The 15,460-nt window shown below is 33.2% G+C and overlaps 2 protein-coding genes across 2 annotated transcripts; one reads left to right on the top strand and one right to left on the bottom strand.

Annotated features, from left to right (window-relative positions):
* Window positions 1–1,020: 1,020 nt before the first annotated feature.
* LOC128182700 (uncharacterized) lies at window positions 1,021–8,560 on the bottom strand. The gene is made up of 8 exons (XM_052851426.1): window positions 7,815–8,560; window positions 5,548–5,583; window positions 4,957–5,111; window positions 4,190–4,468; window positions 3,297–3,404; window positions 3,138–3,173; window positions 2,563–2,622; window positions 1,021–1,543 (listed from the first exon to the last, which is right to left on the bottom strand). The coding sequence occupies exons 1-8, from the start codon at window positions 8,458–8,460 to the stop codon at window positions 1,364–1,366; spliced, it is 1,500 nt and encodes a 499-aa protein (XP_052707386.1). The 5' UTR covers window positions 8,461–8,560; the 3' UTR covers window positions 1,021–1,363.
* A 66-nt stretch (window positions 8,561–8,626) lies between these two features.
* On the top strand, window positions 8,627–14,735 carry LOC128182884 (proprotein convertase subtilisin/kexin type 5-like). The gene is made up of 3 exons (XM_052851652.1): window positions 8,627–8,736; window positions 9,971–13,171; window positions 13,480–14,735. Exons 1-3 carry the CDS (start codon window positions 8,692–8,694, stop codon window positions 13,681–13,683), a joined length of 3,450 nt encoding a protein of 1,149 aa, XP_052707612.1. The 5' UTR covers window positions 8,627–8,691; the 3' UTR covers window positions 13,684–14,735.
* Window positions 14,736–15,460: the final 725 nt, after the last annotated feature.

Below are 15,460 nucleotides of genomic sequence, written 5' to 3'. Positions count from 1 at the left end.
TTTTGTACATTTCGCTGGTAATTTAGTTCTTAGTGTAATTGGTAGTATGTTTGTATGTTTCTCGGGACTTTATTGGTCACAGTATGTTATTTTCAGTGCGTAAGGGTGTTTGATACAATTACCTGAAATACAGACTGGTGTGCTAGACGGAAATTTTCCTATGGAAGGTCGTGGGGACAATTGACGAAGGTCGGGGACGCATTCTATGCTGAGTGGGGCGTGGCTTTCTATCCGGGCAGTGTCGTAGACTGGAAGCGAGAGACCTGCGAGTCCGGGGCTTTCAGTTAGGATAGCGACAAGAGGGACAGGAAATTTGACGAGGGCAGGAGCGTCTCGAGTGCATAGTGACCTTGAGTTCATTTTCAGAGAGGTTTTAAGTGTTAAAAAGCGACTGTTATTACAGGCTAATTTTCATATACATGCTTTTGAGCTGAAATTTGAAGTAATTGTAAATTCACGGTATTTTGAATTATTGAACTTTAATATTTTTTTGAGTAAATTTTTCAACAAGAGTTTTATCGGTTGAAATAGCTTCTAAACAACATTTTGTAGTTTACTTCCATTTTATATCTGATACAGTGTGATTTAATCATGAATTTAGTTGATAGTATCAGATATTTGTTCATTTGTTTAATTGAATTATTATTCTTTTTTTTTGTTATGTTCGAATGAGAGTGGTGTGAAAGAGGGAGTGAGAATAATGATTTGTTTTGTTTATTAATTTTTTTTTCAAATTAAACTTGTTTATTTTCTTTACAAAATCTTATTGTTCATTCAGCTGACAAAATCCAAAAAGAACTCATTACAGGCTGCTATAAAGTAAACATTGCTATTCCACCAATGCAACTAACCCTACAACAAGATAAGCACATGTTGCTCGTATCTGCCGTGAATTTCTGCCTGTTCAAAATATGGATACAATTAAAGGACCACCAAAATTATGGGCGAATAAAATGCGCATCCACCGTCCTCTCCAGTTGTCTGACTTAATTAATGAGTAGAAAAGTCTTTTACAGCGTATAATTGTAGCATATAATAACACTTATTTAATCAAAGCAGCAACGTTATTTAATTGTAAATATATAAATAACTTTACCTAAACACATTACAAAAGCACCACCATCAACAAAAAAGAATAAATGATAATAAATAACTTTAAAATAATCATAAATAAGTAACTAAGCGCAGATCCAGGCAGCTGTTTAAAAAAAACAGAAATACATATAAGAGAATCAAATAAGTACATGTATCAGTATAAATATTAAAATGAAGTAGTCAATGACTTTGGTTCGTTTCATTTTGTCCCTAGTCATTACTTCAGTAAAACACTTTCAATATTCTCCATCATTTTGTTTCAAAGTTGTCACACTGTAATCACTTCCCTTTGAATCAGGCTCATCTCCAACATTTGACACAAGCACTGTTTCCTTAGCCATGTATGATGACGATTGTAATCGTAGACAGGTAATCGAAACCAGTCTGCCAGGACACCAAGACGTTGAAGCTCAGACAGTTTGTTATCAATCTGTTCTTCTGCCATGGTCTACAAAAGGCACACAAAGTCATATGTAATGTTGCCCTGATCTAAATCAGGCGCACTTAAGAAAAAAATATTTAAAAATGTCCCCTTCCCAGAAAGGTAGATTAAAGTCTCTCTAAGATAACCGTTTTCATCACTTTTTGTTGATTTTGTAAATAAATAAACACATCTGTCAGTAAAGAAGAATTGAACTCAATTTATGACGAACATTTAAAATTTCTTTTTCCAATGTTCCCTTTTTATGCTTGGAGAAATTCACAGGTACAAAAATACATTTCTTATGGGGATTTATGATGGAAAAATCTTGTATCTATTTATTGCCGTGTGCAATGCTTAATCCCCATAGACTTTTTATTTTTGGTTGTGTTTTGAAACCTTAACCGGCAAAGGATTTGGGGTCAAAACAGAAACCCTGGCTGTTTTTATTCTCGTGAAAAAATGTAGCTTAATCACAAATGTATTTAATATGATTATCAGTATATTCAGCAGAAGTTGTAGAAAAAGAAACTTTGGTTTTTTAGTTGCGTCGTTTCATACATAATTTGTCAAAAAATTCTTATTACATCCTGCAGTTCAGATAGTTATATTTACATAACTAACCGAGTTTGTATTTTAACCTTGGACACATTTTGTCTTTGTTACGGAAATAATAGAAAACCTTTAATCGAAATCCTAAAACTCTAAATCCGTACTATTTCTTGCCATATTTTTACCGATACAATCATCCAAATCTTATTTCATCAACACGACTGCATATTTATTTATTTCAGAAAGTCAAGAATCTATTTTTTATTTTATTTTTTTTTTTTGGGGGGGGGGGGGGTTGGTGGTGGTGGTATGATTTTAGGGTGCATCAATGTTTATTCATCACTATACATAACAATGTGTATTGTTAAGAGATATCAACAAATGTATATACATGTATATGAAATTTTGGTTTTGGTTTTTGCTGATGTATAGTAAACAACATTAATTTTGTATTTTGTGTGTTGTATACATTGATATACAAATATTTTTGTTACCTTTATTGCTTCTTCGTCCAAGTAAAAATATTTTTGCTCAATCAGTACATTTAGATATTCCTGAAACATATCGATTGCATGAGAATTGAAAATATAACCATAACATTATATACAAGACATGTTTAAACAACTCTGAAATTTTTTGCATCATATTTTTCTAGAAAAAAACATTTTCTTAAACATCCATTTCATTTTTGATAATTAAAATCTAATATAGTAAAGTGTTTACATCCGTTATAAAATGCTGTTTTATTAAATAGAGCGATCCTACTTTTACAAGGAAACAATCGTGGACAGAATCTTATAAATCATGGTTATGATAGCTTAAAGAATAAATACGACCAAACACAGAGAAAATTTAGAGTTTAAAATACGATGTTCATTATTTATGATTTTGTATAGAGGATAAAAAAGTAGGGCTTAATAAACGTTACGTTAAAACTGACTGGGTATTTTGTTGTTGTTTGTTTTCCGGCGTTTCTCCACGAACTATTTGATAATACCTTGTTTATGTCATTACGAAGCATATACATCAAAACATTTTTTTTTGCAATAAATACCATCACACAACTTACCTGACAAGGAGTTGTGTCATATCGAAAGATGAAAATCTATGTTTGATCAAGGATGGTTGCAAGTGGCGATATGAATATCCTCCAAATTTACAATAATTAAATAGGCCACATTTAATACAAAATGTTAATTTGTTTTTAAATAATGGAAAAAAAAGATACAGCAGGTTCCCGAACAGATGTATCGTTGTAATCAACCAAACACTTCGTTTCCCGGAAATACTTTATATTTACCGACTTCCATAACTGTTTGCGTATATGAACTGTCATCTGTAAACAATAAATTTAATTTATCAATAAATAATTTTGAATAAGAATCTATCTATCTATCTATCTATCTATCTGTCCGTCCGTCTTTCTATCTATCTATCTGTCCATCTATCTTTCTATCTATCTGTTTGTCTATCGTATGACCATTATTACCTATTAGGTTCGTTACTGACAAGCTATGAGATTGATAAACCCGATGTATTGCTGTAGTCAGACAGCAACGAACTTAATAAGTGTCCCCCCCCTCGAGGACTATCAGGTGACATATTAATGCACAAAAAGAGATGACCTACGCAAATTTAAACCCATGTTTACAAGACCATCTCGTCTAATTAAACTTCTTTAGACTCACAATTATCAACCTCACATTTCAATTTCTCTTTGGAAAAATTTTGCTTTACTGTTAACTTACAATGTTTTGTTGCTATTCAATTTTAAACGTTTTTTCCTTGACGCTACTATTTTGTCCTGCTCCAGACAACAATGTTACGTCAATATGCAAAGGGAAACTACTCTGATTTTAAAGAATTTCAAACGGTGGCTATTCTAAATGGTTTAAGAACTTGTGGCATGCGGTTTCTGTATTAAATGATATGAAATTTGCAATTGAGTGGGCGAAGCTTTGGCTATAACGACCACACTGCCGAATATTGATTCTCACCGAACATACCTAGATATATATGAGTTAGTCACGTTCTATAATGTTTAAACCAAAGAAAGGAAAGCAAATAAAAATATTGACTGGGAGCATAACAATAATTGATAACGTCTTAAACAATACTTACCCCTCTTCGATAGAAAAGTATTCCCACTACAAACACAATATAAAAACAACATCCTCCAAATAGTGAAATTGACAGCACTTCACCAAAGGAAGGAAATGATTCAAAGTTCCTGACGATGAGAACACTGGTCATGTACAGGGTTGAGACCGATGAGACAAGGGTAGCGGAGAAGAAGAACGCTGCCGCGTGGGTAAAGATAGCCATGGTAAAAATCTTGTAGTACCTCATGAGTTTGTGATCGGTTACCAAGGAGACAGCAGCCTCAAACTGGTCCACACACTACATCATAAGATCGTTGTGTAAAAAGAACAAATATTAATGTGGACTAATAAATATGTCGGTGAAGGGGCATATACGAATTTTCGTAAAAAAAGCCATCACAAATTTTTGAGTTTACTATTACATGGAACGGTATTGTTTTATTAATAAGAATATTTAAAAAAAAAGAAGAAGAAATATTCAGTAGCACAGGAAGCCAATATCAGACCGGTTAGCGCACATGTGTCATGTTCTGTTTATTCTTGTTTTACACTTCATGATTAATTTTTATAACAGATATAAAGGTAAATAAACTTCAAAAACCCATATATTGTTACTTTAAAAATCTTAGAGTTTGACATTTGCATAAAAAGACGTTTTTCGAACCACATTTGCCAGTACTTTCTAATAGATTTTTCCTATCAATAAAATCGTAAGATAAATATGGAAAAGATATTGCCTGAAAAATATCCTAGCGCCTTTTCAACTAACAGCTTTCATAGCATTACCTTTTCGTGTAAATTTTTTAAATATTCCCGTTCATTTAAAGTAAGTTGTTCAGTCTCGAACACATATCCCTTTTCGGAATATGGTCGTTGCTGAATGAATGTTTTCGTTAAAAGCCTTGCTCCATTTTGGTTTTTGATTTCGTCCTCAGTGAGTTCTAAATAAAGCAAAGGAAACTTATTATCATGTCACATTATTAATAATACTAACACTTTCGGCTTCTAATTTATTATGAAAACACAAAACAAAATTAGGCTGTATTCTTAACCACAGATTGGTGAAAAAAAAAATTACAAATAAGTATGCATTTCTTAACATCAGTTTAATGAAGCGACCCATTTCAGACATTTTATAGCATTTATAGAAATACAGAAACATTTCCATATAAAACTATTGTAAATTACATGTGCACAGGAACGGGAAGACCATTTAAAATTACATGTCTAATTTAATGTTACAGAAAAAGCATGGTTTTGCAAGATTATATCTAATGTTAACAAAAAGTCTGCTTAATATATTTCAAAATGTGATTTTTGACGATGTTAACAAAAACTTATCAATTCAGTCCATATATCAGTAAATAAATAATATACCTTGTTCACCTTGTATCTTTATATAATCAACTGCATCTGTAAAAACAAAACAAAATTATATACTGTGGAATCATTAAATTTCGTTGGATCCAATTTTCGTGGATTGCTTAAATTTTACAGGTTCGTGTATTCTCTTAACCCTACAAAGAAACTATGACTATATTACCCTGATTTATTAATTCGTGGAGGATATTGATTCGTGGATGAGAGGTACCCATGAATTCCACGAAAATTAAGCCACCACGAAATCTAATGAATTCCACAGGAACCCTCATATACACATATTAATGATGATGTTGTAGGCTGTTGGTATTACTCTTTTTTTCATATCAGAACAAATTTCAAAAGACTTTGTTAAGCGATAAATAAACAAACAATTGAAAGTTAAATTACGAAAACAAAAGGAAACGTAATAACTCCGGATCAATCCTGTATTGTAAACTGTAAAATAAATACAACTTAATTTTATATACACACTTGTGCAAGAGGCTATGCTTATATAAAAGCAAAAGGAAGAATAATCGAAGTGGTTCGTCTTAAATATACTTATTAATTATAACCCGAAAAACCTATTCGCTAGCCAAGTCGCTCCTTTCAATGCGGAGTGGACCGTGAACCTTTGGCTAGCGTAAATGGGCGAGTTAAAAAAAATTCACATGGAAAGCCTAAACTGCTTTTTAAGGATAGGATATTGTTTCATTGATGCCTTTTTAGGTAGCAAGGGACAGTTTCGAATAAAGTACCCGTCAATATTTTTATAAAATTTTTATAAAATTGAGAGTTGCTGTACTTGAAGGCTTATGAGTGTTGCTAAAATTGATGAAATGATTTTTAATGATTATCATTAGTTAGAGGGGTGTCTGTTGTTGAAATTGATATGCAATATGTAGGCCCCTTATGTTAGGTACACGAGAACCAGAAGTACATTGTAAAATGCGAAACCTGCGGCTATGACTGTTGTGCTGACTTTACACAGTGAAATTGCAAGTTACAGACGGGAGGTAAAATCACAAGAAAAGTAGGTGGATGGGACATTGTAAACTATACACCGGTAAGTTTCTGACATGTGATAGTGCAACATGCACGCGGTACGGAAGGTCAACCCTCTGCAGGGAATTAGCTGGGGGAGGTCTAAAAAGCTGAAAAATCATGAAAAGTTAGCAAAATATGAAAGGGTCAAAATCTCATAAAAACCAGTATGTAGAGAATTTTACAGGTTTTGACTAATAATTTTTTTTCAGAAATTGGTGATTGGCCTTATAAAGAGTGAATTAAAGGTATTTGTGCTGAATGGGAACTGAGGAAATTCTAGTTACAGAGTTCCGAAGACATGCATCCCTTGGCTACAATGAATTGTATAAAAAAAAACTGTCCCCTGCCACCTTATATATGACGATAGTTAAAATATTAGGGCAATTTTTACAAATTATATGATGAAAGCGTGTCTTTAAATGCTGATAGTTTATCATAATACGCTGACATTTTTCTACATTATGAAACTTATCAGTACAATCAATGATAATAAAAAAGAAGCATCGGATTATAAAAGTATTATCTTGATACCTTAAACTAACCTCATATTACAAAGAAATATCAGCATGTAATGTTAAATGGGGATGGTCAAAATTTTTGTCAAAAAATATGTTTTCGATTTTAACGTTTACAATACTTCATTGAGGTTTTTCTAATAGGCAACCACAATTTAAGTGTCGTTTCTTGAGTTATCAGCGAGTTTACATTTTGAATGTAGAAGTGAAAATTTAAGACCTAAAATGAATGTGTTAAAAGTAAGGAACAATTTATTTATGCTTAAAATGAATGGGAAGATAGACGAATCAGCTTGAAAAGATTTTGACTGTTATGTTAACCTATGTAAAAACAGGGCACGAGCCTTGTTTACATGACAAAGAATTGCGAGCCTATAACTCTCATTGACTCTCAAATTTCATATGATCAATAGATATGCATTCCTAAGGCATGGTAAACAATATAAACAGAAAAATAGAATTTGATTAAAATCGCGACCATGTCCCTTTAAAGCATCATCTGGTAATGGGAAATATTAACAGCAAAACATCAGGCACAATTGAGTATTTCACTTTTTCGTTGTAAGAGAAGGAATATTAGATCGTTTAGAAAAATGAAATCTAAGGCAGTTTTGACCAATTAAAGCCACGGTTACAGATTTTGCTACACTAACATACAACAACATATCTCACAAGATGATTATAGTACGTTAATGATTATACCATCTTGCTGTTCAATACCTGAATGGTAGTAAGCTTCAAATATCTTCGCCGTTATATCCTTCTCTTTCTGCGAGTCAATATATCGATAGCGATTCAGAAATGGCGGCAGTTTAAGTCCCTCGTCAGGGGGTCGCAGCAGAACAGGGATTATCTTTAGTTTTTCTCTCTCTGAATACGACAACCGTACCGCCTCATCTGCCTCCGACATGCACCAGCGACTAGTGATATATGCAGGACTCATCAATATCAAAACCTTTACGCTTTTTGCCATTTCGGATTGAATATTATCGTCCAATGGTTTTCCGATTACGAAGTCCCTATCATGTTGCATGCACTTGAAGAAGAATCTACTTTCAAGCTCCTTGCATATTTTGTTCACTTCGGTTATGTCTTCTGTTGAACAAGATATGAATAAATGGTACTTTTTGCCCGGGGGAAGTTTGGCCACACGACGTTGCCGAAGAGTATCTTCAGGGGTTAGAGTGTCATACCCTCGCTCTTCATTCGCTTCGTAATGGTCCTGTCCAATCGGGGTTTTTAGACATGTCTCACTGCCCGAATAACTCTTCGATAAATTGTTGATATCACAATTTGTTTCCTGACTTTCTTCAACTGTCAAGAGTACATCTCTCTCTGTCAACGTATCTTCTTGAACAGACAACATGTTTTTAACTCCTCACAAGATCCTCCTTAACTCAACATATATCTATTAACTTGTAGACATAGTTCCCGTTAAATTCGAAGGTAACGCGCTACTATCGATTTAAAGCAAGCTTCCTGTTTTCAGAAAATGAATATGTTTATATTTAGATTTAAACCCCCAGAACGCAATTTACGTAACCAGGTAGAAACTGTGATCTGCATTTAGATCAACCTAAAATTGACGGTTGCAAGGATGGATACTTTCATGTTTTGGACTTCATTTTTAATCCTGATAAAGGTAATATTTTCAAAATAATATTTTTGCTTGCATTCATATACACTGCATATTCTTGAATTGTACACTCTTGTTAGAACAATCAAAGTCATGGGTAATTACAAATGACGTATCCTACCTAAAGATTTTGTATATCCGATCAGCATCATTATATACCCGGTAGTTGATGCAGAACACAATAAGAAACAAAAACGAAAGCAAAAGTCATAACCGGTGCAAAACATAAAATAGTTAAGTTGCCATTATTCCAAGCAAGCACGGGGTCGGTTACTTAGTTTACGAAATACATGAATGTAGATTTACATTCAAATTTATATATAAGAAGTCAACCTGCATGTTCGACAGTTTTATGAGCCTGTCCAATAATGCACCAAGTGTCTTTTAATAATATATACGGTCACAAGTTTGTGTAATGAGTAAATAAGAAAGACGACTTTATTTACAGGGTCCTATAACTGGCATTTTATGAATGGGCAACTTTTACTACCTGTCTGTTCATGTTTTTAGACATTTTGAGGTTTTGTGTTGTTTTTAGATTGATGATAGACATGTACAATATCAGAACTGATAATGAAAATACAAGTCTAGTACAATTATGATCAATTGATTATAAGTGATATGTAACAATTCAAACATGCAGCAACTGTTCTTATTTTTCCATTTCTAGATGGAAATGACTCGACTTGCTCATTGATAAAATGTTTAAGAAAAATGTGTGCACGAGGATGATATGCACGCTATCGTTCCACGAATAGGTTCTCGTTTGTTTTCAATTTTGTGTATATGTGTAAAACATGCTGTGTTCGCATACAAATAATAAATTATAAGATACTTCCAGAAATGAAAAAACTTGTTCATATTGGAAGGGAAAAGGCAAAGTGTAAGTGTAAATCCAAATCCTTATTTATTCATAGGCAAAGTATTAATTCTAATTACTATCTCTTATTCTTTAAATTAGCATATTGCCAAATACAACAATTACAACTTAATACCAAATTTTAAAAACCTCACACATTTTGTACCAAATAAAAATTCAACTACACGTGTAACACTAAAACTTATCGCATTGACAAAAAAGGTTTAAAGCATGAATTTATAAAATATGTGACAAGGGCCATAAATTTTGCTTTTTTATAGAAGAGTTGTTTAAAAGTGTTAAAAAAACAAGCATTTAATTAAAAAGTGCTAGGTATAACAAAAAACCATTTCATATGCCATTTTGTCTGATTTCTTCCAGAGTGTGACAACTATATGTCTGCCATCGGAAGTTTACATCCAAGATAGCCATCAACAACAATGTTTGCCAACTTGTCCAGAGAGTTTATATATGTTCAGACAAACATGCATGAAAGACTGCCCAAATTATGCCAATATTAATGAAACAGCGCTGGGAAAATTTTGCATAGTGGAGCACGACTTTGATTGTCAGCGAACGTCCTGTCCGGCAGATCTCCCTTTATGTTACAGAATGAATTGTCTAGAAAAGTGTCCGGAATACACTGTCCGATTCGAAAACAGTTGTAGATTGGAATGTCCAATGTCACATTCCTTCTTGGTGTCACATGATTGTGAGGGTCCGTGTTTTACTGGGAATGCAACCTGTGTGAAGGGATGTCCTGATGATCATCCATTTATTTTTCCAACACCCCGATCAACGCACTGCCTTGAATATTGTCCAAATTACACATATGAGGATCAAGAAAACAAAAAATGTCAACTGAAATGTCCAACAGAGAAACAATTTCTTTTAAACAAAACTTGTTTTGACAGTTGTCCGGAATCCCATCCACTCATACAAACTTTGACATCATATTATAATACAATTACCCTTTGTTCTGAATCCTGTCCACAAGATACCCTGATGGATGAAGGATATTGCGTTAACGCTTGTCCAGATGGAAGGTATGAATACAACAACACATGTGTGAGGGAGTGCCCAGAGTCACACCCTTTAAAGTATCCAAATGTCCGAGAAAAACCAACGACTGGGAGGGCAAAATATACATGCGTTGATTCATGTAATGTTAAAACTAATTCCTACGTTTCAAACAATCTGGAATACAAAACTTACTGCGTTAGTTCATGTCCACCGGGATCAAACTTTGTCTTAAATGGGTCGTGTGTTGAATCATGTCCCCTATTTCAGCAATATAACATCATATATTATGAATATGGCGAACATAAACGCTGCATTGAAAGATGTCCTGATTACACAGTTTTATCAAACGGAACAAACTGTCGAGATTCATGCCTCCCAAATGAAAAATTTAAGTACAACAGGACATGTCACCAGGAATGTCCAATGGAAGCAAAGTTTTATTATGTTAAACCTAGGTACGTATACGTGTACCCTACCATCGACAACTATGACTGCATTGTCAAATGTCCGACAAATTACCTCATAAATGGCAATGAGTGCATCAAAGAATGTCCATCTGAAACAAAATATGTCTTTAATAATACTTGCAATGAAACATGTCCAATCGAGCACAATTACAAACAACTCGAGGGAGGTCATTATAAATGCATTGATGAATGTATGACAAATTACCTCATCAATGGTAATGAGTGCATCAAAGAATGTCCATCTGAAAGAAAATTTGTCTTCAATAATACTTGCAATGAAACATGCCCAATCGAGCACAATTACAAACACCTCGAGGGAGGTCACTATAAATGCATTGACAAATGTCCGTCTACAGCATTTGTGCACAATAAATTCTTTTGCGTATCCTCTTGTCCAGCTGACGCTCTTTACCAAGAAAACAAGACATGTGTCGCTACCTGCCCGAGTGAACTAAGATACAGATATAGTAATTTCACAGTTATTAGTGTTAATTGGCATTCTAAAAAGAACATTTACCATCATTACTGTTTGGCAGATTGTCCAACGAAAACATTATATAATCAAGATGCGTGTGTGGGGGAATGCCCGAAAGAAGCTAACTACTTATTTAACAGATCTTGTGATATTGGTTGTCCAGAAATGGTTCGGTATAGAATATTAACAGGAAATCATTTCACTTGTCTCGATGAATGTCCCTCAAATGCCTATAAATACAATACTTCTTTATGTGTCTTGACGTGTCCCTTTGACAAAAATTACGAACACAATGGAACGTGTTATCAGGAATGTCCTGAACGTGAAGATTTCATCTACAGAGATGGTTCCTATTTTCGATGCATGAATGAATGCAATCCCTTCTTCACATTCAACAAGACATGTTTGGAACACTGTCCAGATGAAGCAAAATTTCGAGACAAGGGAGAATGTATAGGCTATTGTAACGACAAAGAACGAATATATATGTTTAGAAATTTCACAGTGGGCACAGGCGGGGCAAAGATATACGACTATTATTGTCTTCATACTTGTCCAGCAAATACGTTTATATCCAATTTAACGTGTGTTTCACAATGTCCAAGCGATACTTTACAATTAGACAACAAGTGTGTAAAGTTTTGTCCAAAAGAGAGACCTCTGAATTACACAACAAACAAAGGTAAATACTTTTGTGTCCATTCTTGTCCTTACAGAACGTTTAGATTTCAGAGTGTCTGTTTTGATCAATGTCCGAGTTGGTTAAAATACCATCAAGGTACTTGCACACACGAATGTCCAAAGTCTCATCCATACACTGATATTAGATCCCAAAAATGCTTAAGCGCATGTGAAAATAATTTTGTTATCACAGACAATAACATATGCGATAAAAAGTGTTCAACTGGGAAACATTACATTGAAAAAAATTCATGCGTGTTTTCTTGCAAAAATCCACGCTCGTTACTACAAACAACGGAGCAAGGGTTAGTATGTCATGACCAATGTCCACACCACCTTCTGTTGATGGAAAACAAGGGAGCTTGTGTGAAAAAGTGTCCAGAGGATAAACTGATCGTGGGGAGTGTATGTCGAGCTTTGTACAAATGTCCGAATCATGCGTATCTTGAACATACGGACTTTGGCAGAAGGTGTACGAATAAATGTTCATCAGGATTTTATTTAGACGGAACACATTGCGTTAAAGAATGTCCACCAGAGAAAGTAATATATGACGCTGTCTGTGCAAACGAATGTCCAACCACACATCCGTTAAGATACAAGGAGTTCGGATCCTCCAACCCACGTTTAATATGTTACAGGCAATGCCCAAGCGATTACGTTGCCAACGGCTCGGTTTGCATTGAACAAAGTACCTGTCATTCAGAACACCATTTCTCTTATGAACACACTTGTTTTGAAACATGTCCGTCATTCACAGCAATATCGAATGGTAATTATTGCGTTTCATTGAGAGATTACGTAATTTACTTTATAGTGCTCTTATTCTTGACGGCGATATTGACAGTGATATTTTATTTCTTGACTTGCTTCACTGGAATAAAACCGAAGACTTTAACAAAGCGCACGTCATCTGGAATTAAAACACATTTTCAGGTATGTACAACGTGTATTTCTGCGTAATGTTATTGGTACATTAATTTGTGATATTTATTTATTCTAAAATATTTCTTCTTTGTGTTGTCATCATCTGATATCTAAAAAACTAACCACCAATAACCCCCCCCCCCCCCAAAAAAAAAAAGACTGGCTTTAAATAGTCCTTTAATTATAGGCATAAAAATATATTGTAGATTATTTAAGTTCATGTTGCTGTATTATAAACTTGACAACGATACATTTTGTTGAAAATGGTTTATAGTTAGAATATACTAATAACTAAATCATCAACATTTGAATTGCAGTTAATCTCCAAAAGAACCCCAACACAGAATAATAAAAATGGAAAATATGTAATTAGATATTCAAAAGAAGATAATGAAGAAGCAGAGATTATTGAAATAAATCATCAGAATATAGAGCATGATGGCGACGAAATTGTTGAACTCAATGATGGAATAGAGACTGCTACTACTTTTCGAAGACGCAAGGGAGGTCATGATGAATGACTGGATTTCAAAATTTGTATGCACGTTTCTTACAAACAGTTTTTTTTTTCTAACTAGCTGAGAGTTAACATCACATTTTGTTTATTCTGTTAAGAATTGGGGCATGTATTTTGTATTGTAGTAAAGAAAATATTTTGACGATTTACCTTTCTTATATTCACATGAATGCAAATGTTTTCGAAGTTGGAGATATCTTATAGTCTGTCCCAAGATATTTATGCTGCAGGTTTGGACGATTTTTTATAAAAATACACTTACCTGTGAAAGAAGTGCAATTGAAATAGTTAAAAGGGATATTTTCCAAGATAATTTCATTGACACATTATCATCTTTCACTCGGAAAAATTCACAGGAACGAAAACAGATTCCCTATGGAGATTTATAATGGGGAATGTTTACATCTTTTCTCCATTCGGAATACACTCGGAATACATCACGCAATATTTCAATTTTATCATCCGGGCTTGCTGCAATACAAAATTTCCATAGACATCACATTTTTTAGCATTGTATTGAAACCTGATAAGCTAACAGGGGCGTTTTGACTGAGAAATCTTGGAAATTTTTCATACTTTTCAATGAACATCGTTTGAATCATGAGGTATTTATAAATATCAAACAATTAAGCCAAACGTGAATCCAAAATATCTTGGGACAGAGTATAGTATTTTTCTTATATCAAAATCGAAAGTCGTGAGAAATGAAATGTCTGTTTAAAAACTACCCCAAAATAGAATAATCATTTTTTTTCGCTTTATCTTATAAACATTATTTTATAAAAGAATAGAATAATATGTATGAGTGAACACCATAATTGAATTACTAAAATGTTGTATAATATACATGTACGTATATGAAAAGTAAGATTAGGTCGAGAATTTATTGTACAGTGTTTATAAGTGTTTGGATTTGTTCGTTATCCTATTATTGTTGTGGTGATTGTTATTGCTATTTATTATCCTCGTTAATTTAAACTAATCAAAATGATACTAATAGATATGGAAGCGATCATGTTGATTATGAAAAATCTTCTTAGATAAAGTATAACAATCTCTAAGGTTTTTTGTATTCTTTTCACAGTTTATAATTATTTATTTTTGTGTGTATTATAATAGGTTTTTTTTCTAATCAACTGAAATTTTGAACATTTATTTGAGTTTTATTCTGTTAATAAATGGGGAATTTTTGTGTTATGATGTTAAAAATGTTTGGTGATTGACTATTACTATAGTCACATGAAGAAAAGTATTTTTGAAGTTAAAGTTATTTATAACTTTTCAGTAAACCGGGGTATATTTGGTATGATAAAGGTATTCTAATCATTTGAAATTTCTATATAACGTAATGCATTTATCACTGTAAGTTACCTTTGCGTAATAACATGTCAAAAACGCATGCAATTATAGTCTTTGATCACCTTTTCTTCTTCAAATATCCGGATGTAGATGAAGCTATCTTGTTTTACATGTGAAATTGTAAAAGTCAGAAATGGGGAATGCTATAAAAATATCTAAAGTAAAACGAAAATATATAGTAATAGCGTATTATTCTGGTACATTTTTAAAAAAATTCTAAAATTATTTAGTATGTAACTTTAAACCTTCTACAGTTTAAAAGCAATTACACTTTAGCTTTGCAAATGTTTATGCGTACATAAAAACAATATGAATAATTTTCAGAAATATATTCTAATTGATACGTTTAAATCATAGTTATCGCTCTTGTCATGACCAGTAAAAAAGTAAATGATAGATAAGGCTGTGTGCGTTATTCATTT

Source organism: Crassostrea angulata, chromosome 5 (assembly GCF_025612915.1).
Source record: "Crassostrea angulata isolate pt1a10 chromosome 5, ASM2561291v2, whole genome shotgun sequence".
NCBI lineage: Eukaryota > Metazoa > Mollusca > Bivalvia > Ostreida > Ostreidae > Magallana > Magallana angulata.
This window is presented reverse-complemented; position numbering and strand designations above follow the sequence as displayed.